Below are 27,868 nucleotides of genomic sequence, written 5' to 3'. Positions count from 1 at the left end.
GTGGAGGGTGATCTATGGCAGGAAGAAAACGGTTATTGCTAATTGCTGGAGTTTTTTTGTGGTCTCAACGGTTGGCTTTATTCAAAAATAGTTTTATCACTTCAAACCCCAAGAAAAGAGCTTTCTAGCAGACAGTGCTTTTCGCACTTTCATTAAAGTAAAAGATTCCTTCTGTTCCTAATGGAAGAATCATCATATACATCACTAGCTAATTTACCAAGAGCTAATTTAACCTAACGACCCACCTGAGGGACAGACTCAAAGCGGCTCAATGCTGGGCTCGACTTCTGCTGCCAAGACATATTGGTTATTAGATGTTATCGGGTCCCTGTAGTGATGTGACAGTATTTCCTGTACACACACACACACACTCGTGCACACACGGCCTACTGGTAGTTCAGAAACACATGGCACCAAAGACAAACACGCTTCTGCGTTGGAGGCCTGCTGGCAGTAGGGATGAGAGACGCTGCTGGCAGCTTGTTCAGCACGGCCCACGTGTGTGGGAGGAGATTATCCTCGCTGCAACCACTGCTATTGTGTGTTATCAGCCCTGTCTGTTATTACAGCGTGTGTTTGTCTGTCTGTGTGTGTGTATGAGCAGTGTGTAGGTGCTGCTTGTGTGTTGTGTGTATCTATTAAATGGTTTAAATACACAGAGTGCCAAGTGAACATGATTTGTTTTTTTTGTTTTTTTCATTATCAAGCCTCTAAGTGCAGATTTAATAGCATTCTCACCGTCAGTATCAGTCTAATGAGCACTTAATGCCATAATGTATGTATCTCAAACCTACGCTACTAGTGTTTACTGAAGCACTCTTTAATTTTCAAGATGTAAAATACATTTTCCCATTTCAGGAGCCTCTGAAATAACAGAAATTTTTCTGTTGCAAGTGCTCAAAAAACATAGTTAAGGTCTTTTCACGTTTGAAATGAAACTAATTGTCGCATGCAATCTATTTACACATTAAAGCCGTTAAATTCCAATAAAATTGCAATATTGATTTTTCAGTAAATACTAGAGGTGGGCATAGATTATTTTTTTTAATCTAGATTAATCTAGATTAATTTTGAAATTAATCTAGATTAATCTAGATTAAAATGGCTCATTTGAATTCTGCCGAAGGCATTCAGAATATGTGTGCCAAATAATGACTATAAAAGTAAGTCTTTGAGAACGGGTTTCTGGGCGATATGGCCTAAAATCCATATTGTGATATACATTGCAGCCTCTTGTGATAACGATATATATTATAATTTTTCATTTCATTTCGTTTATTTGGTTTATCACTAACAAATATACAATAACAAATATTCAACTCATCATATACATAACTTTTGATTAAACCAAAGGGTATAGGCTGAAGCTCAAGGCTTATTAACGCCTATCCCTCTCAATTTTCACAAACAGTCAAACAGTGCTCAATTCTCTTCTTGCAAACACTTGAAACAACAAAGTCATAGAAATTGATTACCCAAAACTTATCTATATGAAAGTATCATCTTGTTTCTTAGGAGCCTTTTAAATCCACTTATTGTTTGTGTCAATTTAAGGTCTATATGCAAACAATTCCATAAATTCACTCCTTTTACAGAGATAGTTCTGCATCTAATATTTGTTCGTACCTTCAGTTTTTTAAACAAACATGTTCCTTTTAACTCATACTTACAATAACGTTTCTCTAACATACTCAAAATTTTATCAGGCAGCATTTTATAATATGCTTTATACATTGTCAATGTAACCTTGTAATCCACTAAATCAGTGGTTCTCAACTCCAGTCCTCGGGACCCGCTGCTCTGCACATTTTGTATGTCTCCCTTATTTAACACACCTGAACCAGATCATCAGCTCATTAGGAGAGACTCCATGAACTGATATGAGTGTGTCAGATAAGAGAGACATACAAAATGTGCAGAGCAGCGGGTCCCGAGGACTGGAGTTGAGAACCACTGCACTAAATCATAGAATTTTAAAATGTTTAATTTTAAAAATAAATCGTTTGTATGATCCCTATATTGTGATCTTGTGATGATAATAAAACCATTTCAGAACAGGTTACACAGACCCTGCTAAACAACTGCTAAATGTATTATTATAATTTTTTTTAAAGGGTGTATGTAGTTTTGAGAACATATATTGCGCAAAACTGTAAGTATACAACACAATTTTGCAGATAAATAAAATTTAAGTACACTAGCTGCAGAGACTTAAGTAGGTCTAATGTTTATTATGGCTTGGAGCTTATAAAACCCCAAATTTAAAATTAGAATATTGTCTAACTGATGTCTTTTCAGTTAAAAAGAAACACAACAACGATTCTTAAAATCGGGCGCAGACAGAGATTATGTGCTACACCACTAAGATTGGGAATAATACGCGCGCGCTGGTATTCAGTGATATCATGTTTCGTTTTGAATTTGAGGTGGTAGAACGGATTAGTCGTGTGTTAATTTACCGAACTGTTACCCACACACTCTGTCTACATAGTTTGCTGCTGCTCGTTGGACGGCTTAAATCCAAACCTTTCTTTCACTTTCAAAACCAAAGCTTTCACTTTCAGCAGTTTACTTAAGATGACGACGAATTATGATGCGTTGCAGCCGGGTTTACCTCGCGGCCGCGGGTAGATTGCGTCATCATAGCTTGTGTAGTATAGAGGCAGCTCTCACCCAACTTTGAGAATAGATTAACGGCGATATTTTTTTTATCGCGCGATAAGAGTCTCGCGTTAACGCAGCACGTTAACGCCGATAACGGCCCACCACTAGTAAATACACAAATTTGCTGTTCAAGCAGCCGTATTTTTCCACCTGGATGAGAAGCGCTTTAGTTTCACTATCTGTCAAACTTTATTCTTTTCTCTTTTTTTTTACTTTAATGGTATTTTATTTTAAAAAAAGGTCCGATTCACACATGATCTTTCAACTGAAATTTACAGGTAATTTGCCAGTAAAGACTTTGTGTGAAAGGGGCTAATGTCACTTTGTCGAAGTTTTTATGTTATTGGTTGGCCATTTTATTTGCAGTGCAATGGAACACTTCTCAGTTAAAAAAAAAAAAAAAAAACTGTAACAGCATGTGAATATTTGTCATTCTGAACAGGCGCATTAACAGCTGTTTGTTTAAATTAAATTATCGCACCAAATGTTTGCACTGAACATTTGCCTTGGTGTGAACAGGCCTTTTTAACTTGCTTTTCATCCAAAGTTGGGATGGAACGACGCAAATTAGACGATTTGTGTGAAATGCATTGATTCGTCACGCTGTTTATGTTCCCCAATGATGCCGGCTCCTGGGCTTAATTCACTTAATCTCTTGTTTATTTATTTTAATCACACGTTTGACTTTCTCTAAAGTGAAAGATCATATTAGTGTTATGAACTGTATTGAATAGAATGGGCATATTGTACTTGCATAGTATACAAATACTTTCCACCAGAATGGTTTGCGTTCTAGAGCCTGAGCCTGTTCTCGGCCAGGCGAGCTGGAGTGTGTCGCGAACCGGACACGTTTCCACATAAGTCACTCGCTTAACGATCTAAGCGCATGGTCTAAAGTGCACAGCGCAAGTGCAGTTAGGGCGTGTACGGAACCACTTTTGCTAGTTTAACGATGGGAAAAATGGTCTGCGCGCCATTGACTTCTAGTTTCAGTTAGTCAATGGCGCAGTCTTTTTCAGTTGCCTCAAAATAAAAACGCACCAACAATGAAAAGTGAAAATGATAACTATGTCTGGCTGAAACTAGCTAAAAACACTTGCGTTGCGTCCCATTGTGCCGGGTTGTATGATAGGGCCCTGGGTGTCTGCTGCGCGCATAGTTTTATATATTTAGATTAACGAGCAAGATAGTGCAGTGTTATTACATTTCTCAATGGTTCGCCAGTATTTCTCCCCACCCCCCTTCTTCCCGGCTCCGTTCAGTGCTGGAGTTGAACCAATCTTTCCAGCCCAGAACCCCCTTTTCTGCAATGGAAATGCACGGAACGGTTCGAGAACGGACAAAGGCCAGGAACGTCTTTTCCCAAATAATACCGCCCCTAAACAAAAGGTTCTGGAATGAGTTTTTGCACTTGGGATTAGAATTCAGGTTGTGTAGATTTCTGTCTTGTCTTTGAGTAGATATGATGAACTTTCTTAGTATGTCTGCTGTTTCCATTTCAGTTCCCTTTCTGTAGCTGAAAGTGTCTCAGGGCAAAAAAATGCATTATGAAAGAGGCTTTGATTTGCTCTCAGTTTGAAATAAATAGGAGTAATTTTTTTTTTGCCGTGTTTGTGTCCAGATCATTCTCTGCAGGGCTCCGCATGTCAGAAAATATCCTCCACCATGCTGTGAGCTGGACACAGCTGTTCTTGTTTTGTTACACTCATGAGTGTTGCACACTGCTTTTTTTCTCCCCATACATTTTGTACATTTCTGGAAAGATGCTGTAGTTTATATGGATGTAATTTTATAGCGTTAAGTCTGTTGCTAGATATGCTTCTTTTTTTTTTCTTTGTCTTCAAAGTTAGTGCCCTAAAGTAGAGAAAACTAAAAATGATTAAATTGTACCTTTATTAGCACCATATTTCTGGTACTTCTCACATCAAATGCATTGCCATTTGCTAAAAATATGGTTCTCAGAAAACTTGGAAATGGATGCTGTTGCATTCCTCTTTTATTTGCACTATTTATAATGTGTTACTTGGAAGTGTTAATAGTCATTCTGTTTGTTTCCTTGGTTCTCAATCTCTGTGGGAAACTTTATTCTCCTGTGCTATTGTTTAATTTATTGCCAACATGAAATGCCTGTTATATTAGTCATTCTTTAGGCCGGCTTCTTGGTTTCAGTTCCCTTTTCTCAAATGTGGTCTCGCACTCTTTAATTTTTTTTTAACTTAAAAAAAAAAACGACCTTGAGCAATTATATAAATACTCATGGAAGGAAATGCAGCCAGGCTCCTTGTTTAGACTGGTGTGTGTTGAGTGCCATGGATAATGAGGGCAAGGCATGCACTACTGGACAGAACTGTGACTGAATGGGAGAGTCCTTGTTACAGTTTTCATCCACAGAATTAGATGGTTCTTCTGCAGAAGATATTGAGATTATACCTGTATGTTGTCTTACGGGTTGCCCTGTTATGATTTTGCAGACACTGCTAATAAAGAGAGCGATAATTTAGCCTAATAATTAGGACTGCAAAACCTAAATTGCAATGTCATTCATATTGTATGTAGGATTCCATCAAGTCATTTCAGGTATCGATTTTCATTCTTTTTATGCTGTTCAATCTATAAATGTTATCTGGATATGCGTAAACTCTTACGAGACATGTGAGTGACACTGGACAAAAGTGAAATAAACCATGCACAAGATATTGAAACCATTGAACCATGTTCCTTTACCGTCTATTTCTCTGTGCTGTGACGGTGGATCAATGTGAACACAGTGAATGATTTGAAAAGCTTGAAGAGTTGGTGACTACACCATTAAGGTTGCCATCACAACAGATCATCATTGTTGCCCTGGATTTTGTCGTCCAGACAATTCAGGAGGAAAACAAAATATTCTGTGGAACAAGAAATTGTTTCTTTTTAGGAGAGGACGGTTTCCTCTTTTACCTCTGTGATCACACAAATCAGACATCACTGTTTTTAGGCTTAAAGTTCTGTTCATATCAGCAGATAAGATCTTTGGAAAAATTACTAATATCTGCTACAAAGAGGTAGTTATTTGTCAGTTCTCTGTAGTTCGAGGTTCCCACGATCATTGCAGGGCTGTTAACTCTCACGCGTTCAGTGTGAGCCTCACGCAATTGACACTGTTCTCATGCCACACATCCATTTTCTTGTGCAGTGAAAAATCGCGAAGCAAAGAGGACACTGACACCGACAGACAAGACAGAGCAGGTTATTTTGAGATGAAACAAAGCTTAGCTTTCAAGTTCTGTCAGTTTTTTTTTTTTTTTTTATTAATTTGTTAAAATTCAAACTATACCGCATTGGCCCACTTAAATGTGATGTGACAGATCGTCTTTTCCTCTTTACTACTAGTTAAAAGTAAATAAACACGAATGAACACCAGAAGGTATGTTGAAACGATACAGTACAACTTCCTGATGTCTCATGTAATCGCTCGGTGAGTGTTTCAACCGCGAAAAGAGGTCAGTAATACAGCTTGTAAACAATGTCTCGTAACGTTACATTTACCTCAGGAAAGCCATTTAATAACCATAGCATGTTAGTAGCTATAAAAATGAACTACAGAGAGGAGTGTTTTGCTAAATATGCACTATATTACATATTATATTTTTACTCCTATCATTCAGAATATTATAATGTTGTTATAAAAAAACACATTATATTAATTTGAGTTGTTCATTTTAAACCTCGATAATAATTAGGGATGCACCGATACCACTTTTTCCAGAACTGTATTTTCATTGCATTTTTAATTTTTACAAATATTGTGCAGTGAAACCAAAAGAATATGAATCAAATTAGTTGGCTGAGCTAATAGATATTTCCAGTTATTTTCATGCCTACTAACTATGCTTGTTAAAACGTTTTATAGGAGCTACAGCTACTTTAACTGTTTATATTATTGCTCTATCATATTTTCTTTAATAGCACAGTGAATATTTAGAGCTGCTCCTGCAAGCCTCAACCAGTCAAGAGCAGTGAGTGGTTTTTTTTCTGTCTTTTGTTGTTAGATTAACATTGAGGACTAAGACCGTTTATTATGCTACTGTCACTTTAAGAGCTGCACATGTCCAACATACTGGTACACACGCGTTTTCTTTTCAACTGTTTACATTCACTTAAGATATAACCGACTTTTTCACAAGGATACTTTCCTATATAAGCATTTTGATATAATTCTGTGTGAATTTGTCCATTTAAAGCACAAGAAATGAAAGAGAACTTGAATTTATAGGCTATTCACGTCTGAGAGGCAGCGTTCTGGGCGCACAGAAAACCTCTTGAAAACATCATGTGATTACAGTACCACCTTCCTGTAGGGAACCACTCGTTATACATAAATCACGCAACAGTTCATGTTTTTACTTGCACATACTAGTTTAAGTTTTAATTCAAGTGATGCATATATGCTGAGTGAACGATCAACAATCAAGAGCATGCAACAGGAGTGTGCGCTCCATTCTGCTCTCTGTTTACTCTGTTGTATGAGCAATACTGTAACGAGGTATGTTGTTCAGGGAAGGAGGCGGGAACCGGCGAATATTTAAAGACTTCAATTATAAAATAAACAAACACAAAAGTAAAAGCGCACACATTAACAAAACAAAATAAATTAGTACAGACCTGGTCCACTGTCGTCGCTCCTCCTTTTATGCTTCCTCTGTGAGATGTTCTCTCACGGCCCTCGGCCTCGTTCTGCTTGCCACAATTACTGTATCATTACCACAGTGTAAAATGTCTATCGTTAGAGATTTTGCTATACAATATAACTATTATATTATATTATATTATATTATATTATATTATATTATATTATATTATATTATATTATATTATATTATATTATCAGGGCTCGAAATTAACTTTTTTACTTGGTAGCACTGGTGCTCCCAACTTCAAAAAGTTAGGAGCACCAGCAAAAATTTAGGAGCACCCACCAAAAATTAAGGAGCACCACAACTACAAATTATATATTAACAGATTTTATTTCATCCTGTGGCCAAGATTTGAAATTTGGTCTTCTGGCTCTATATCATCTCACCCCGATGATATTGGCACATGATTTGTCATTTGACATTAATTTAGTGAAGGCAAGCTCTTCTTTGGCGATGGTGTATGCGGTGTTATATTCATAGACAGTATGGTTACATTTGACGTATCCTGCCGATTAAAAGCCTTAATAATCGAACCTGATGAACCTGATTTGTTTGCCACACACCTGTCCCTGCATTTTTTGCTTGGCACTTGGCACTCTATTGCTATTAATATGCTGTATTAATCTTTGTTAATCTTAGTTAATAAAAATACAGCTGTTCATTGTTCATTAATGTTACTTCACAGTGCATTAACTATGTTAACAAATAAAAAAAAAATATTTCAATAATGTAGGCTATAGTAGCCCAAATGTTGAAATTAACATTAACAATGGTTAACAAATTAACAAAGTGCAGTTTATTAATAGTACATGTTAACTGTGTTAACTAGAATTTAATAAGTGGAACATTATTGTAAAGTGTTACCGATTTGTTATACACCGATTCAGACGTCTCGTGAGTGTGTTGGACAGATCAGTTGTTTTAACCATTCATTAAAGTGAATCGGTTCAAATGAGTCATTAGTTCGCGAATCGGACGTGTCATTAGTGGACGTGTAGCATACGGCAAGCGTTGTGTGATTATCCCGGTAGTTTATTTTTTAGCACAATTCACACTCCACGGTAATTTAGGAGAAAAAAAAATCTCCGAATGCTCCACGTGAAACTTCGGTCTTCCGCCCTTTTTCTATCGTGTCAAATGATTTTGATTAATATGCGCGAGGGAGAGAGAGCAAGACAGCGCTCGTGTTGTTTGAAGACGTGAGAGTACACGCGCGCGGCCGGGGCTTTCTCTCGTCAAGCGCAGCAGTCACTCACGCACCGATCAAATAAGGCTTTGGCGGCCGCCAAAAAAAATCAATGCAGGAAACCCCGGGATTGGTATAGCGTTGGATAGAATGACGGTCCGGCCATCGCGTATCAGCGCACATACACACTGTGAAGTAATTTGCAAACGTTTTTTAGAGAAATGAAAACAGGTCGCACCACAACCATTATTTGCACTCGCACAAATGCTCCCAAATATATTTTTAGGTCGCACAGATTAAATTTCAGGAGCATATGCGACCAAAATGGTCGCAATTTCGAGCCTTGATTATATATCTCACAAATTCAGTTGTCTTTCACATCTTATTGCGCTTAAATGGTTGAATACACACACAATTATGTCAATGTGCATCGTGTTGAGTATTCATGTAAACAGCTGTTTATTTCTCAAGTAAAAGTAAACGGTTGGGATGTAAACCGGATGTGTATCAGTATAATGGAGCCGTGCATTTGGTCTTAAAGGGACAGCAGCCTAATATACCTACTGCTCTTGACTGAATAACTTGTTTTACCGTTAATAAAGAGTTAAAGGTAAAACAAGGTTAAAGGAAAGGTTTAGTACAATAGGAATACATTTATATTTAATTCATACAGTGCAATATCTTATTTTTGATTATTTTTTATTTTATTAAATCACCATCACTGCACTAATTCTAACTACATATTGTTATCATTAAATACAATTTCTCATATCGTGAAATAAGAATTTGGTCATGTCGCCCACCCTTATTCATGTGTTTTCTAGTTATGCTTAGTATTTATGAAGTATATTATTACTATGCTTAGTAGTTATGAAGTATTTAATTGTAATCTCTATAAAATCCTTATCCAGTAATCAAGAACAAGGAAAAGTCATGGATTCACTGGACAAAAGGTGCAGGGTCATTACAACATGGCAATAGGCTGAAAGCAGCAACAGTGTGGACATCAAAGATCAACCTCTTAGACATTGTTCAGCAAGAGCTCAATTAGAATAATTTCTCTGCCATTAGCGAATTACCACTTATATCGAGGGCCTTATTTTTTGAAGATCTGCTTTCGGTCGTGAGAATCTTTTCAAAGAAAATCTCAAATGAAGATCGCGGAGCTCCAGCTTACTTGTATGTTTTTTCAGATCATTCGCGCTTCTTCAGAAGTGTAGAAAGCGCGCACGCTAGTATCCAATAGTGCTCAGGATCTCAAAAAACAGGCGGCTGAAGAGGAGAAGAGGGCAAAGCTGAGACGTGCTGCAAATCAGAGAAAATGGGCCCTTGAGATTCTGGTTCAGGCGAAAAAGAAAAAATAATCTCATGCTGTGTGTTTTGTAAGGGTGTCACGATTTCGATTTTAAATCGAAATCGATCGAAATTAATGCTCAATCTCGATTATCGAATCAAAAAATGGAATCGTCGATGCTGCCACGCCCCCATGTCACGTCAGCTCGGCTCGCCAAGCGGAAAAAAAAAAAACACGTGTTGAAGTCTATTTTTTTACAGTCTATGGTTGAAGTGCTGCCAACTCTCACGCATTCACCGTGAGACACACGCAATTGACACTTTTCACACGCTCTCACGACACGCATCCATTTTCTCACGCACAGAAAAATCGCGAAGCAAAGAGGACACGGAGACCGACAGACTAGAGCAGGTTACTTTATGATATAAAAAAAATCTCAGCTCTCAGATTCTGTCAATTTTATTACAAAATTCAAACAATAAATACCGCTTTGGCGCTTGTAAATGTTACGTGACAGATCCCTAGCGCACGTGAACCGATCATCTCTACTAGCTAATAGTAAAAAAACACGAACACTGTTGAAAGATACAGTACAACTAACCGAAATGTATATTCCTCATACATAATATCGATCAATCAGTGTTTTTCATCAGCGTGAAGAGGTCAGTAACATAGCTGGAGAACAATTATGTCACATTTACCTCAGGAAAGCCATTTAATGACCATAATATAGGCTATAGCACGTAGTTGGCAAGAAAAAAATAACTATAGAGAGTATTTTGCTAAATATGTGTTCTATATTACATATTTATTATATTTTTTACTTATATCATTAAATAAAGTTATTATAATAAAAAAACGCATTATATTTAATTCTTTTTAACCTTAAATAATAGCCTACTACCAGCTGATAGGCTCTCTGTATGTTTACAGCATTAGGTGAGTTGTTTTTTTTTCTTGAGACAAATTAACGCCTATCTTGTGTAGCCTACCTAATATTTATCCAAATGAGTCAATATTAAATCAAATCACAATAATGGAATTGAATTGAAATAATAAAAAAGCGTAGCTTACCAGAAATTGTACCATGTAAACATTGTAACATGTCACTAAACCTAATAAAATTCAGTTTAGTTACTAAAATGTTAATACACTTATTGTGATGCAATTTTTTTTTACAATCAAACAAATCGAGAATCGAATCGAACCGTGACATTAGAATCGAAAATGTAATCGAATCGAGGATTTGGAGAATTGTGACACCCTTAGTGTTTTGTGTAAATACTTGCCTCCACACATTAAAATGGCCCCCATATTTTATATGTTTTATGTGTTATTATATTTTCTATTTATTCTTTGTCCAGCACTTTGGTAACCTTGTTTTTTAAAATGTGCTATATATATATAAAGTTGATTGGATTGGATTTTTCTGCTGCTGTATCCTTCTCACCTTTTTTTTACCCCTGACCAGTTTTCATGCCTGCTATTGTCCGCTAAGATCCAGCTAAGATGATGTTCTGCTCTGCTGTGGAAGTTGTAGGTTGAAGGTAAAGCAACAAGCTGCCTGAAATGTTTTTTCCTCATACGTACTCTTGGCTAATGATTTGAAGATTACCTTTGCTTGCACTGGATCACAAACAAACGGAAATATGGGTAGAAAAAGAAAACATTTTATAGTTTTCTTGTGCAACACTAGCACTCTACCTGTACCATTAGTCTCCTCTCTCCAAATGGCTGAAATCCCAATTTTATAAGGAAATCCTCTTGGAGCAGCAATGTTCCGTCTAGACGCAAACATCTGTAGTCTCATCGATTTATTGTTTTCTCCCTGCTAACCAGTGCTGAATGGAGTGTCTGTTTCCATAGCAACATGGCAAGAGGTCACAGAGATTCGTTATTGTACATGATGACAGCATTGCTAACTGCTTTGTAATTAAGCCCCAGTCTGTCCTCTTTGTTTAAATTTGATGTTCAGTTTAATCAGGAGCATTAATGCTGGATACTTAATAAATGCCTGTCAGCCATGACACCTCTTAGCTGAAAACTATTTCTTAGCACATGACATATTAAATATAAAAAGAACATTGATGTATATGTAGCTCATAGCTAATGCAGTGTGACCTCAGCATCTGCTTTCCTTATCAGTTGGCAGTTAAAGAGAGTTTAAACATGTATAGCTCTATAAATATGAATTTGGAGGCATACAATCAGCCGTTTCAGTCTTCAACTCAAGGGCTTGTTGTTTGGGCTCTCTCATGTTGTTCTGCGTTTACTGCTAATGGACTCTATCATTAGACTGAATGGCCAGGTTCCTGGGCAGACACTCAGTGATTCGATAGGGAATTTTGTTCCTGTCTGCTTTTATATGTAGTTAAAGAACAAATTGTTTGTTCTGATTCTGGTCCTCATCTGATTTTACTCTTTCCATTTGCTTTTAATCTTGTTCTTTGTTCAATGTTGAAATGGCATGAAGTACAAATATTATTAGTCAAACAAGAAAAGGTGTGTCTGGTTGCCTTAAGGGATTCATGTATTTTAGCTTCCTTTGTTCCGTGAGACAAACCTCAGTACCAAACCTTCATTTCTAGTTTAAGGACTAACTGAATTGAGTGAGTGAAATTTATATAAATTATATATATTATATATTTCATAATAATATTAAAAATATAAAAACAATAATACTGCCATTTGTCATCTCTACAGTTTGGGGATGGCAAGATTTTTTAAATGTTTTTGAAAGAGGTCTCTTTTGCTCACACAAGTTTGTTGTAGACTATTTGATAGAAATACAGTAAAAACAGTAATATTGTGAATTTATGAAACATTGAAATATGCTGATTTGGTTCTCAAGTACATTTCTTATAACAGTTGAAAATGGTTGTGGTGTTTTTTTGGAAATGTCTATGCATTTTTTTTAATATAAAAAGTTCAAAAGAACATTTATATACTATTATAATATTATAACTACATTTAGTTTTTCAAAAAATGTATTGAGAATATGAGAATCTAATGCAACTGTTAAATTGATGATCCAAAATAGTTCCAGTGGTTGACAACACAGTTGTTTCAGCACTACTAGCTTATATACCCAGTAGCCTGATGCCTCGAAACGAGGGAATTTATAAAACCTAATTAGACACCAGGCACTGGATTCGAGAAAAAATTATGATTATAAACTTCAGAAAACTTCCAATGCTAATAAGTCTTGCATTCATACAGGAGGCTGTCTGTAATTTGATGGCAGTTTTTTTCCAGAATCAAAGCCCAGTGTGAACGTAGACCTTTTTTACACGGCACCTGTTCCATGATGAAATTGCTACGACATTCTTTGGTCTGTTTTTGTGAGCTTTATTTTTGTGAGCTTTTTTTTTCTTTCTTTTTTTTTTTTTTTCAGTTTCAAGTTTTATGAAAGCGCTACAGCAATAAGGTCTTACCCTACATTATACCAAACAGCAAAGACAGGATGTAGTGTACTTATGTGAGTCATTAAGAAAAGCAGTTTCAGGTCTACAAGTGTTCTTAAGTTTGAAGAGCTAGACTCCACTTCTAATCAAACAGTGATTACCCTCTCTTCTTCTGCCCTAACCTTTCCCCCTCAGTTCTAGTGCACTATTCATTCAGCTCATTTAAAAGTATTTACATTTTACACTGTATTGTATATTGTTTTGTGTATGTGCTAGCATCTGCCTAGAACTTTAGTAAAACCGTTGTCTGATTAGTCCAAAGATCCATGACCCAACTGAGAAACTGGAGTCACTTCCTGCATATGGAGAAGTCCCGTAACAGCTGATGCTCTCCAGACCTTCCGGCCTGAGTGGAGATGGGGACTGTGAATGACCTGTCTCGTGGACACATTTTTCATCTTTGTTTTGCCGTTTTTATTGAGTGCTAGACATTTATGTCTTGATATGTTTTGTCTTTTTTAGATTTATCAGAATGTCTTTGTTGGTTTTGTTTTGGCATGTTGTTATTTATGTTCTGGCTCATTTGTCTGATACTAAATCCTGAAATGTGTAGTTAGCTATTGCACCTTTATAAAGAAAAAAAAAAAACTCAAGTATTTCGAGATATGGAGGTGGAAGTCTTATGTTATTATAATGTCTCCCAAATGGCCAGATCTCAACATCGATCCTTTAGAAGCAGTTTGAATACAGAGGAAAGTGTCCTAGTGTTGATGATTGGTTTTTCTTAACATCATTTTTGTGGATATTATCATTCTGCAGTTTTCTGGTATTGTTATGGAGCCCCACAACACAATCTTTAGATGATGATGATGATGATGATGATGATGCAGCTGCTTTGCAAAATGGATTACTGAGCAGAGAAATTGGCGTATGGCTTTATAGTTTTTGTTTGTGTGTGTCTTCTGTTGTTGAATGTAATTGAGCTGTATGCTTTAAAGGTCCCATTGCATGAAAATTTCACTTTGATTTTTTTTTACCTTAATTAGCCTAGAGTTTCCCTATCCTGCCTATGGTCCCCCAGTGGCTAGACGTTTTGATGGGTGTAAACCAAGCCCTGGGTATTTTTGAGAAAATGAAAGCTCAGACGGGCGAATCTAGAAATCTTCCCCTTATGTCGTCATAAGGGGAAAGGTTACCTCCCCTTTCTCTGCTTTGCCTGCAAAGAGAATTTGGCATAAAAGTATTTTTTTAGTTCCGTCATCCGAGCCTCTGAAGAACCAGTGGGTTATGTGAATTTGTGATGTGTAATTGTTCAAGTTCAGACAGATAATCTTTCTCTCAAAGTCGTTCAATACTGTTTATGCATCAGTAAATCAAGCCAGTGACTAAACGATCAACTTCATGTCGTTTCTCTTAGTAGGATGAAAATAATCTTACTTAAACTGTGATTAATACATATACAGAAAGCGATTAAAGAACAATCCCTTTCCAATCGCCAAAGCGGTCAATCACACGGCGCGAGTTTATCTGGACACTTGCCAAAACTCGTTATGAAGTCAATGACGCCGTTACGCTGCACAACGAAGCTCTTACTGTACTTACTTCATGTTTGCATTGGTGAAATCATTAGTGAGAGTGCAGAAACTGCGTTGCAATGATAAGATCTTCATTCACGTGATCAACAGGCTGTCATCTGCTCAGTGCTCATCACTGCACCATTTATGTGATGGGAATAGATCTAAATACTTAAACTTCTCACGATTCGTTAATCTCGATAGCTGTAATAGTAAAAACGTTTAATAGCTGTAATAGTAAAAGTATTCGAGAGAGTTCCACATGTAATGCTAGATATTTCATATGCAAGCATGTCAGCGAATCACAGCAGTGGGCGTTTACACTGAAGTCTCACAGCAGACACGCCCCTTCAAACAGAGCGTCCAAATCAGAGGCTAAAATCTAAAATATGCCTTTTATTTCTAAATTATAACAACTTTTGATCTAAAAAACATACTAACATTATAAGGGCACCCCAGGAAACATTCTAAGATAATAAAATAATCCATGCAATGGGACCTTTTAAGTTTTCATTGTCAAAAGTTACTGCGGTGTTGAATTGCAGCTAAGACTTTGTCATGTACTTTAGATCTGTGTTTTTCAACCCTGCTCCTTAAGGAACCCCAACACTGCACATTTTTCTTGTGTCTGCCTAATCAAACACCCCTGATTCAACTCGTCAGCTCATTAGAAGAAACTCCAGGACCTGAAATGGGTGTGTCAGAAAGAGGAGACTTTCAAAAATGTGCAATGTTGGGGTCCTCCAGGACTAGGGTTGAGAAACACTGCTTTAGATCATGAGGAATAGGGATGTGCCCAAAGCCTAAATCTGAATTTGGAGAGGCACAGAAAATGAATAAACCATTCTACAGAGCCCCTAAACCACGTTGTTAAGCTTGCCGTGGCAGTCTGTTGCATTACAGTTAGGGATGTAAACGGTTAATCGATTATCGATTAATTGTCGACAAGAATTTACTCAATTAAATTAATTGTCGGCTAATTGAACATTGCGAACGTGACACGAGATTCTCGCGGGCGGCGAGAGACCCGACATAAACCTGAGGCGGTCAAAAAAGAAACCAAACATGAGGCGGTCAAAACGGTGTGGAGTGTGGGAGCATTTCAAATTTGAGGCGAAGGAGGACGAAAAGTGCCACCATTGCGCATATGCTTCAGTTATTGTGTGTGAGAGAGATCTCAGGACTGGTGGGAGCATACTGGCTTTAAATATTGGCTTTAACAAGGAGCAGTGGGTCCGAAATTTTGTTGTGTACAACGTTTGTCCACATTCCTCTCCTACGACGACACAACGTTTCGTCGGGCCATCCGTCCCTTTGCAGACGCGCGTCGGGGTTTCTCTCGTCATTAAACTGCGGAGACGTTGCCTAATGCCTCAGAAAATCCGACCTGCCTGTTTACATGACAGTCACATTGGCACATATCCGATTTATTTCCACATATGAATGAGGCCTGAAACCGATCTCGATATATCCGAATGCATGCGTTTTTTTCCTTTTTACACTGTCATAGAACACATCGGATCTGTGTCACATGCGAGCAAAAAATCGGAATTTGGTCACATTTCACTGACAGTGTAAACGAGGGACGCCCTCTAATTTTACTGTCACCAGTTCTATATTTGAAGTTTCCAGGTCTAGTAATCTTACTGTTACCTTTCTCAGACCAAGGGGGATTATAAGTGCTGCTGCTGCTAATGTTTCAAGTTTTTCATTCAAGTAGTTTACCAGATAGATTATTATATGTAGGCTTAATATTGTAGGCTAAGCCTACCCATGTAGATTTTTATTTAAAATTTATTTTATGTTGCTTAATGTTTCACATGCAACAGGTGAGCCAGTGCACAATTATTTTTATGTAGGCCTATTTTAATTTTCTGTGCATAATTTATTTTGTTAAACTACATAAATGCCATTATCTGTACCGTATCCCAACTGTTACAATAAAACATCAATTGAGCAATATAACATGCATTTTTATTCAGTTGCCTATAAGCAATATTTTGCTTTTTATGTTAAAGACACTATTGATACCGTGACATTCTCAGGAAAATAGCCGCTTATCAGTTACTCGTTAATCGATCGTTAAGGTCAATCAATTAATGATTAATGAATTAATCGATAATTTGCATCCCTAATTACAGTACAGCAGATTTCACTTTTAACATGAAGATAGTAAGGAGAGATGACTGACAGGACGATATCAGAGGATTTGGTGCATAACAGATCCTGAGCGTCATTAATAAATATCTTATATTGTAAAATGTATGGTCAGTACTGCCACTCCCTATACACAGAGTATGCATGATCGCGAATTGGAAAGTGAAAGTAAAAAGCAAGCGTGCGTGCATTCAAAAGCGATTTCAATACCCTGCATATTGAGCAGAACGACAAACACAACACAAAAAAATATTTTTTCTCCTTTCAATGGCTCCATAGAATGCATCATTTCTTTTCTGAACATTCTGGTTCGGGCACATCCCTGATAAGGAAGTCAAAGACCGAACACATTTCTCTGAATTAGAACATTTAAAGCTGGTGGCTTTCATTGCCTGATACCGTAACTATTTCAGTGACTGGTTTGATTGGGTATTGTGGAAAAATTGGACCCCATTCACACATACAGGTCTGGTTTCACAAACAGGGCTTAGATTAAGCCAGGATTAGGCCTTAGTTCAATTAGGATATTTAAGTAGCTTTTATAAACATGCCAACAAAACAGTGGCACTGACATATTTTAAGATAGATCAATGCAAGTTGCTTTCAGTTAAAACAGCTCAAACATGCGTTTTAGTCTGGGCCTAGTTTAAGCCTTGTCTGTGAAACCGGGGGGCAGCTTTATTGCTGCAGGTCACCGAGTGGCTGAATTTTTGCTGTTCAATATAATGAGTTGTCTGACCACACATTAAGCCACAATACTAACTTGTTTAATTTCTTTTAATAGTTGTTGTTGTTTTTTTTGTTTTTTTTTTCATTTCCTGAATAGCACCTGATATTTTTGCTGGTTTCAAAACACGTGGTGGGTAATGGACCTGCCATTCGTTTTCACTTAAATGTAATGCTTGAGCGGCTGGTGACATATCCTCGGAAAAACTCCTGAGATCCAAAACCTAATGTCAGCGCATTGCTATTGCGACTTACCTATGATGACATGACAACTGAGCTCGGGAGATTCGCTCACGTTGGATGCGTCACATTTGCATAGGAATTTGAATTTTATGATTGGTTGACTGCCAGATTGAAATATTAAACGGTACAATAAAATTATTAACTGGTCAATGGTAATTTAAAATAAGCTTTTCTGTTCATTATGATTGAATTCGTCTGTGTTTTGTTTCTTCCGGGGTTTTTTTCTGTTTTTGTTCCTTGAACTGGTTCAGAGCCCTGGTGTAGGGTACTGTATGAACAATATTGAAATGTGTATGATGGCACTTCTTCAAAATAGGGCTGGTATTGCATTCTTGACTGCCACAGATAAATTGGGATAATTGGCATGTATTGGCGTAAAGGATCATGGCAGAATAGGGTACCAAAATAATAACACTATGTAGACTTGAGCTTTCCATCTATGCTCATTTTCTCTCTTCCCTTTCTTTCGCCAGCGCTGTCTTGTGAAACTAAAACATGGGGAAGCAGAACAGCAAGCTCCGTCCTGAGGTGATGCAGGACCTGCTGGAGAGCACGGACTTTACGGAGCATGAGATCCAGGAATGGTACAAAGGCTTTCTACGGGACTGTCCCAGTGGCAACCTCTCCATGGAGGAATTTAAGAAAATCTACGGAAACTTCTTCCCTTATGGAGACGCCTCAAAGTTTGCAGAGCACGTGTTCCGTACTTTTGACGCGAATGGCGACGGCACAATAGACTTCCGGGAGTTCATAATTGCATTGAGTGTCACGTCACGAGGGAAGCTGGAACAAAAGCTCAAGTGGGCGTTTAGCATGTATGATTTGGATGGAAACGGATACATCAGCAAGTCGGAGATGCTTGAGATTGTGCAGGTATGTCAGGCTACCTAAAGCTTTTAAGATTTTACCTTAATAATGGCACTCTTTAAAAGCTTTTTTCATCATTGCCATGACTGCTTAAGTCTGAAATAGATTCAGATATCGCTTAAGGAGACACAAAAGAGAACCCAACAGAGTCCCGCTATACCCAATTTTCACATCGCATATGTTGTTGTTTCTCACTTGCAGAATGTAGTGCGTTAGCAGCAAGGATAGCCGTGGTGTTAGACTGTCAGGAAGCTCCATACTGTAAAGAAAGGCTGAGCCTTATTTCTGTCTCTGATAAACAAGCTTTCATCAAAGTGCACTCCTTCACATGGTTATGTTTGCTGTTAATGCAATTGGCCTGATTTCTCTTTGCTTTCTGCAAGTTATTGCTCAGATCCTGAGGCCCTGCACCATGACATTTTACTATAACTAGAAAAAAAGGAAAAATGTTACACACAAATGATATTAAAATAAATTATTAAAGGTTTAGTTGACAGATTTCATGTAACGTGTAAAAATGTTATTTGTTTCTGTTTTGGTGGTTATAAAGGATGCGATATGAGAACATCTGTCATATCTTGATGGCATTTTTATTTTGATGCATGGTTCACTTCCTCGCCTGGAAGGCTGATGTAAATCTAATGATATGCTGAATGTCTTGTCCTCTTTTAATGATGAATAGCCAGGTAGTGCGTTAAAAAGGAGCACACAGGCTGCAGATCTGTAATGGAGCCATCTGTAGAGTGAAGACTCAATAACGTCTCAAGAGAGCTGCGCTTTACAGCACACACTTTTTTTCCCCCTCTGATGTTAAAGTTATTAATAAAAATATATATTGCAGATGGAAAAGTCCTTTAATAATTCATTAATCTCTCGTTCTGCTCAGCAGCCGTCGTAGTTGAGGTAGGATTGTAGAGAAAACACAAAAGATGAGGAAAAAACACAAGATGATACATAGTGATGATAGCGACCATTCGTAGTAGGGATGTGCTATGCTGCATTTTTTTTTTTTTTAGATAAACTAGTCCTTGCATTCAAAAACCACAATCAACATTAACCCTATGGGGTCTGAGGTGTTTTCTGGCTTTTGTTTTGACATGCCCCATTTTTGTGCAGGATTTTCCTGCTGGCCCTGTTGCTTGCTTGCTTGCTTGCTTGATTTGGTATTTTCATTGGCTTAATCATAATTATATTTTTCATAAAGGATTATTTTTTAAAAGTAAAGTCTACAAGAAGATTTCAAAAACGCTAAAAGTTCTTTGAGAGACAGTTTGACAGCCTTATTCATGAGTTTAAAATATGTTGTACCAAAAAACCATTGAGGGTTTTGAAGAAAAAGCAGAGACTTGCAAGATGACCCGATGAAAATAGAAGAAAGAAAAAAAAAAACATTTCAATGCAGAGTATAAGAAGCACTAGACAAGCACAGCCTTCATGTTGGGACATCTTGCCGAATGCCACAATTGACCAAGAAGAACATAAAAGGCAGACTTGAATATGCTAAAACTCATTTGGATAGACCTGTGGAGTTCTGGAAGAATGTTTTATGGAGTCTCATACCCATGGGTCAGCGGTCTATCTGGTGAAAACAAGGAAAAGCTTATGAGCAGAAGAACATCATCTCTATGGTCAAACATTGAGGCGGTCCAGTCTTTATATGGGGAAGGGGAAATATTGACTGTATGAAGGACGTCATGAATTCTTTTTAGTATCAAGCCATTTTGGCAGCAATGGTGATTCCTTCGGTGCAGAGACTGAAGCTTGATGATCAATGGACTTTCCTGCAGAACATCCCAAAGTATATATCTAAATCTAGTTCAACTTGGTTCAGGGATCAGTCGTAGAATGTTCTTGAGTGGCCTGACAGTCTGCAGATATAAATCTCATTGAAAATATTGCAGTGGTAATGTGAAAACCAAAGATTATCATTGATCTGGTAGGAATGAGCCAAGATTGCAGTAGAGAGGTGACATGATCCTTCAGAAATCATTCTAATATGCTGATTTAATGCTCAAAAAAACATGAATTGTTATAATCCATGTTGAAAACAGTTGAACTTTGATAAATAGAAAGTTCAAAAGAACAGCATTTATCTGAAATGGAAAGCTTTTGTAACATTATACACTACTGTTCAAAAGGTTGGGGTCAGTAAGAATGTTTTTGGGGGTGGGGGGGAATAAAAGAAATCAATACTTTTATTCAGAAAGGATGCATTAAATTGATCAAAAGTTACAGTAGGCATTTATAATGTTACAAATGATTATATTTCAAATAAATGAAATGGAACTTTCTATTCATCAAAGAAGCCTGATTAAAAAAATGGCGCACAACTGTTTTGAAGATTGATAATAATAATGAATGTTTTTTGAGCATCATATTAGAATTTTAGAGGGATCATGTAACACTGAAGACTGGAGTAATGATGCTAAAAAATATAATTATTATTTATTTATTTTAATTTTTTTTTTAAAGTGCAACAAATGCTAAACTTTACAATGAAAATGTAACATTTAAATTTGCAATGCATAAATATGGATGTACTAAATCAATGAATGTAAGATTTCTTTGCGGCTAATTTGTAAGGTTCTGTTTCCTATAAAGTTACTTTGGAGCAGGATTTATTTTGAAAAGTTCTATACAATTATATTATACTTGAAAAATTTCAGTTGAGTACCTGTTGCCTTCCTGAAGATCATCATACTGGACGTGTTTCTGAATGATCTTCATGCATGCCACATTAGTTGTCTGTAGATTCTGTGTTCGCTGCAGTCAGTCATGTGCTGGTTATTCGCTGAGTGTGTAGTCAGGACTGTTAGTACTCTAGTACTGTTAGTCTTGTTCTAACTTTCTTACTCTTATTCCTTTGATAATAAAGTCTGTTTAGTGTTCATTTGAACAGGAGCTATTATAAGGGGAGTAACGTCTGTTAAAGGGTTAGTTCACCCAAAAATTATCCAATTTATCGGTACTTTGAATGGTACCTTAGATTTTGAAGCCCAAAAAAGTGCATCAATCCATCATAAAAGTAATCCATACGGATCCAGGGGGTATAAAGGACGTATCGACGAGGATAGAGCAAAACAAAACACCGGTCACGAATTAGAAGTTTAAAATGAGAATTTTTAGAGAGAATGTCTGAGGAGCTTGAGTTTGTTTCCTAGCCCTGTTTGTTTAAACCATGAGAGGCGTCTAATCTCACCTAAGCTTACGCTACGCCTACGTCATGCGTCGGGTCAGAGGTCAGTCTTCCACCGGAACTAGACTCGCTTACGGCCGTTACCGGAAGCTAGTGAATATAGTTTATGCAGTTATAAATATGGATATTTTTCTTACAAAAACGCATCGCTTCGCTTCATTAACCCCCTGGAGTCGTGTGGATTACTTTTATGATGGATAGATGCACTTTTTGGGTTTCAAAATCTAAGGTACCATTCACTGGCATTATAAAGCTTGGAAGAGCCAGGATATTCTTTAATATAACTCTGATTGTGTTTGGCTGAAAGATGAAAGTCATATACACCTAAGATGGCTTGAGGGTGAGAAATTATGGGATAATTTTTCATTTTTGGGTGAACCATCCCTTTAAGGCTTTCCACCTCGTTATAGTGATTCTGCTAGATTCATTGTGGTGTCTGACTTGCATCATTGAAATTTCACATTTTATACACTTGGGGTATGATAATGCTGATGATTGTAGCATTAATATATGAGATTACTGTATTTTATGATTTTTTGATTGAGGTTTGATTATTTTTCTCTTGTGTATTGTGTCTCCCACAGGCGATTTACAAGATGGTGTCATCAGTGATGAAGATGCCAGAGGATGAGTCCACACCTGAGAAGAGAACAGAGAAGATCTTCAGACAAATGGACACCAACCGAGATGGTAAACCCTTTTTTACCCTTTTTCATTCAGCCTATATGAAAAATGACATAATACACGGGTGGTCTTTTGAGGGATGAAATCATTAACCAAACATGATTTTTAGTTAGTACTTCTCCGGTGACGTGTTTTGACTGTCAACATACTGAAACGTCGCTTGAAATTAATTCGTTTTGACTTGACGTTTATACAGCTACTTTTATTTTTCATTCTTGTTCTGTTATGAATACTGTTAAATTTAAAGAATTTATTGTTGATTTAGGGGAATTAAACAACCTTTAGTTACGTTTACAGTGTTTATAATGTTTGTAAACATTTCGCTTTATATTAGGCCTAACAGTATTTTACACTAATGTAATAATAAAATGTGACTTATACACAACGTTAGTCTTTTTTCTCTGAAAAGCTCAATCTTAGATGTGTAGCGCATTTTTTAACCATGCAACAAACATTTTTAAAATAACTTGAAAAATTACTGTTGAACTGATAGTATTAATTGGTCAAAATTCTTAATGTAACCAGTTAATTATGAGCATCCCTAGTCCATAGCTCATTAATTAGCTAGAAAAAGAGCTCTAAAGAGGAGCATTTTGCTGATTATTTGCACTATATTAGATATTCATTATATTTTTACTTCACCTGTATAAATATTTTTATTATTATTATTTAATGTATGTTTGAATAAATCTTTTAAGATCAGTTTTATTACACCCGACATTTAAATGTTTAGAATTCAAAAACAAATTAGCAACATAAATATATCATTAAAAAGTTGATATAAAACAGCCTCATATGCTATTGAAATGTTTATATACAACTCAGTGTTGATTTAAATATGATTTCTGTTTTTCTGTTTCGGTAAAAATACATTTTGGTGCAATTAGCTGCCCTAAAGAGCCCCATTAGCTGTTAAACAAGGCTTAGGACTGTCTAAGTGCATGTCTGTGTGCATGAAATTGATGATCAACACTCAAACAGATGGCAGTATACAGAAGAGAGTGGAAAGAGTGGTCTGATTCTATGGTCAGATGATCTTTTGCGTTTCCTGCTCTCTCGTGACCAGAGTCACATGGGGCGGAGAATGTGTGTATATTTGTGTATCTGTGGGCAGTTGTCTGTGTAAGCAGCGGAAGCGTGGTATCACTCAGTACAGATACTTTATTGATCACGGAGGAAATTGAAGAACATAGGACCATGTTCATTTGTAGTGGTGTTTTTATCAAAATAAACCGTGCAGTCCACGCATGAGCTACAGCAACATGAGCGATGAATGCTAATGTTATCATCACGTACATGTTTGAGAGGACCTGTTCTTTACTATTTCATCACTCCTCACTGGGTTAACAGTGTCTGTATGCGTCCTTTGATTCTTAGCATTCCTTCGCCACCGCTCACTTTGAATGCTGAGAGAAGGCAGTGCCCCCTGCTGGCCGATGCTGCACATGCCACTTGTGGGGAACTTCAATCACTACATGTTTTTTGGGATGCCCCTATATTTAAAATCTGTCAGATAGCAAATAACCCATCATATTATATCCAATATATTATTCTTGAAATAAAATGAAAACAAAAATATTTTTTAATATAAATTTTAAATCCTACAAATCAAATTATAATAAACGGTTTGAAATGGATATTGATTTTGAGATTAAGATTAAAGATTACATTACTTTTTTTATTTTTAAGCGAGTGTTTCTTTGTTCGTTTCTTGACTGTCTATATCCTGCCCTTTTTTCAACCCAAAGACCTGAAGGCTTATTAGATTTAATAGAAAAGCTAAAATCTCTTCCATTGTTTCCATAACACATTTTTCTCTAGCCATATTTTTACAGGTTGATTCAGATCCTAACGCAACGAGCCGGATATCGGAAAGCTAGCCATCATTTTCCCATTGTAAATAATATGATTTTCTAAGAGCCTGTGTCCTCTCCTGTTTTATTCCAGGAAAACTGTCTCTGGAGGAGTTCATCAAAGGGGCGAAGAGTGACCCATCCATCGTGCGTCTGCTACAGTGTGACCCCAGCAGTGCAGGACAGTTCTGAGAGCAGCCTCATGCTTCATCCTTTTATTTATTTATGGGTTTTAATTTAGTTTTTGATATAGTCGCAGGGAACTGATGGCGGGTCAGGTGTTTTTTCCAGAGTGGCTCATCTGGGTCTCATCAGACTGAGCTTGGCCAGATCTAGTAACACACACACACACACACACACACAGAGTTATTGGCTGTGCTATCTCTGCAAGAGGCCTGTGATGGAGTGAATCAGGGGAGCTAGAGCGTTCATCTGAGCTCCAATCACTTCCTGATTAGAAAAGAGCTTTCAATGTCATGTTAAATACATAGTTTTATTCTTATTTTCTCTGGGTATTAGATGCAACATTTCAAGACAGGGATTTAAGATGAGAAATAATTCATGCACCCAGTAGAAGAGAATGTTTTGTTCCTAATTCTTTCTTTCTTTTATGAATAATGAAGAATAATCTGATGCCTGAATCATTGCAGTGGCATCACCACTAGTTGTTGTTCAAACACCTCAGCCTTAGTGATCTAAATATTGGGGGAGTTATTAACTTCATTTAGATTAGGTTATATAGTTAAGTTTCTCTCAACTCATTGATAATCATCACAGTATTATTATCCCATGGGACCAATAAATCAGGCTTGTAGATGTTGTAAATTGTACACGGAAGTTTCCCCACGTTATGCTTCCGATCTTAAGAGCCTTATTAGTGCTGGAAGCACACATTCAATTTAGTGTGGATTAGTTTGGTTTTGGTCGTACAGTCTACTGTTCAAATGACATGAATTGAACTGCGTTCTCTTTTTCCAGTTTTCTAATGTTTGTACTCTAGTAACTGTAGGCCTGTATATAAATCTGAAGTATCAGACACGCATGCAAAACTGTACTCAAGAGTTCCATCTTTGGATGCGGCGATGGGTTTTATTGACGTTTTTAGCAAAAGCATGTAACATCAAGTTTATCTGCATTCGTGGACGGGAGAGTATTTGTGTGATTTGTATGCATGTGTTGTGGTCAATATCAGTCACAGCCCTGTTCGCTCACCCTGGTTATAGGTGTCGTGATGCATCGTTTGCATTATCGCAGAACGTTTTTGTTATTGAACAAGAACTAAAGCTTTATTGATTCAAAGCTTCTTTGATTTTTACAATCACTTTTATCTGTATCTCTGGATTGTACACATGAGCACCAAGTTACTGAATTGCCTTAAACGCACTCAAGTGTTTCTGTGGGTGAGTGGTTTTTATATGGTGGTTTCTTTTTTTGCAGTAAATTTGCTTGCACCTTCACATGTTGGAGAGTTTAACTCTGTGCTCTTCCCATTCACCCCTTGAACAGATGTAATTATGTTGCCGAATCATTCTGAGAGACACTCGTTTCAAAATGTGTGTAAATGGAAATGGGACCCATTGCTTTTCAAATGCCCCTTGCACTCATATACTCACAGAAAGCATTTATTCAGAACTCCTAATAGTTCCCACATCACCCTCTGTCGTGCCGCAGAGATCCACACTCCTCCTCCTGCTGATGTTCAGTGTTCTTGATGTCCCTGTGAACGTCAAATGCCTCACCGCAGTGCATTTGGTTCTGCTATACTGTTAATGAACATAACTGAATGTTTTTATCGTTTTATTTTACTCATTGAACAACTGCTGTTTTGTAAAAATATTGAAAAAAGTTAAAGTGGCAGGTCAAAACTGCTCTATTTCATGTTCGATGCATATTTTATGTAGTTTTTCGTTCTTTTCTTCTTTTTTTTTTTTTTCTTTTTAAACATCTGACGTAACATTTCTGTATCACAATTATATCGTGGTCAGGTGCCAAAAATATGAATGCAGTATTGTAGAAATTTATACTGTACAATTGTTATTTCTCAAACAAATTGTTTGTAATTGTTGCATTTTGTAGATTTTGTATGGTAATCTGTATTTTGTGACTGTAGATTTGAGACATAGAAATTTGTTTTGGTTATCATATTGAGCAGAAATTAAATCTGGAGAGAACGGAGTGTGTTGTTGTTGTTGCATTTATTTGCTTTTAGAAAAAAGACATTTCTTCAATGGCAGCTCGTGGTTGAAATGTAGTAGTACCCACTTTGGCCACAAGATGTCAAAAAAGATCGGAGAAAAGGCTCCAAATAAAAACTTAAAGGGATCTGTCAGGTGCTTCATTTATAGAACCGTTTAGGGCTTTATGGATTAAGTTTTAATTAGTTTGTTTTTGATTAAGTGTTATTAATTAAACTGCTCATACACATACTTTATCACTAGAAAAAAAAAAGTAAATAACCTGTTAAACGTGAAAGCATTATGCAATACTTTAAGACATTTCTCCTTATATAGTTGTTCCTTATAATTTTTATGTATTCATTTATTTATTATTATTTATTTATTTTACTGGTTGATTCTTAAATTATTACATTTGATTCACCCTAATCCCGTGGTTGCATTCTTGGGTTTATTTAATAAAATCTAAACACTAATGATTGTAAACACTTGATTTTGTATAGTTACGCATTCTAAAATATTCGTTAATTTAAGTGACTAGATATTGGTGTTCCGTTTGTTTCTATAAAACTGTCCTCTCCAAAAATAGCATTGACTTAACACTTATTTTGTTTGACACGCATTTCAAATTCCATCACTTTTGAAAGTCTTTTATTCTTCCCAATGTTGTGAGTGCCGTTGAGACGTCCTGCCCAGCCCCAGGGGCTTCAGTGAGGAGACATTACACACGTCTGAGACTCTCGCTGCTACTCTATATCACTGTCTTTGCAGAGCTGGAAGATTAGATGGGTGATGAATCAAATCTGAAATTTCCGCTTTACCCACCACCATATATTAAGGTGAAAGGGAAGTGTTCTTTATGCGGGGTATGAATAAGGCAAGGCAAATCCAGAAGAGCTGTGGCATCGTCTCCAAGACGCTTGATGAAATCTTCCTGCAAAGCAGTGAAGAGTTTTAGGCAGTTGTGTAAAAATGCTGTAAAGTGGGGATCTACTTAGCTAACTATCAGTATTTGGTGTGACCACCCTTTGCGTTTAAAACAACTTGCACAGCTTTGAAGGTCGGTTTCTTCAAGCGTCTTGGAGACGTTGCCGCAGTTCTTCTGGATTTAGTCTGTCTCAGTTTTTTCTGTTTCTTCATGTAATCCCAGATGGAGGCGATGATGGTACA

General features: G+C 36.9%; 1 protein-coding gene across 2 annotated transcripts in view; it reads left to right on the top strand.

The window, feature by feature from the left end:
• ncalda (neurocalcin delta a) overlaps nucleotides 1-26,094 on the top strand; it is a 53,582-nt gene extending 27,488 nt beyond the window's left edge. For both annotated transcript variants that reach the window (XM_079894858.1, XM_079894859.1), the window contains 3 exons: nucleotides 18,398-18,797; nucleotides 22,572-22,677; nucleotides 24,619-26,094. In XM_079894858.1, coding sequence (XP_079750984.1) covers nucleotides 18,420-18,797; nucleotides 22,572-22,677; nucleotides 24,619-24,716 — 582 coding nt within the window. In that variant the 5' untranslated portion in view covers nucleotides 18,398-18,419 and the 3' untranslated portion in view covers nucleotides 24,717-26,094. The remainder of the gene's footprint in view (nucleotides 1-18,397; nucleotides 18,798-22,571; nucleotides 22,678-24,618) is intronic.
• Nucleotides 26,095-27,868: the final 1,774 nt, after the last annotated feature.

This window comes from Squalius cephalus (assembly GCF_949319135.1).
Source record: "Squalius cephalus genome assembly, chromosome: 15".
Classification (NCBI taxonomy): Eukaryota; Metazoa; Chordata; class Actinopteri; order Cypriniformes; family Leuciscidae; genus Squalius; species Squalius cephalus.
This window is presented reverse-complemented; position numbering and strand designations above follow the sequence as displayed.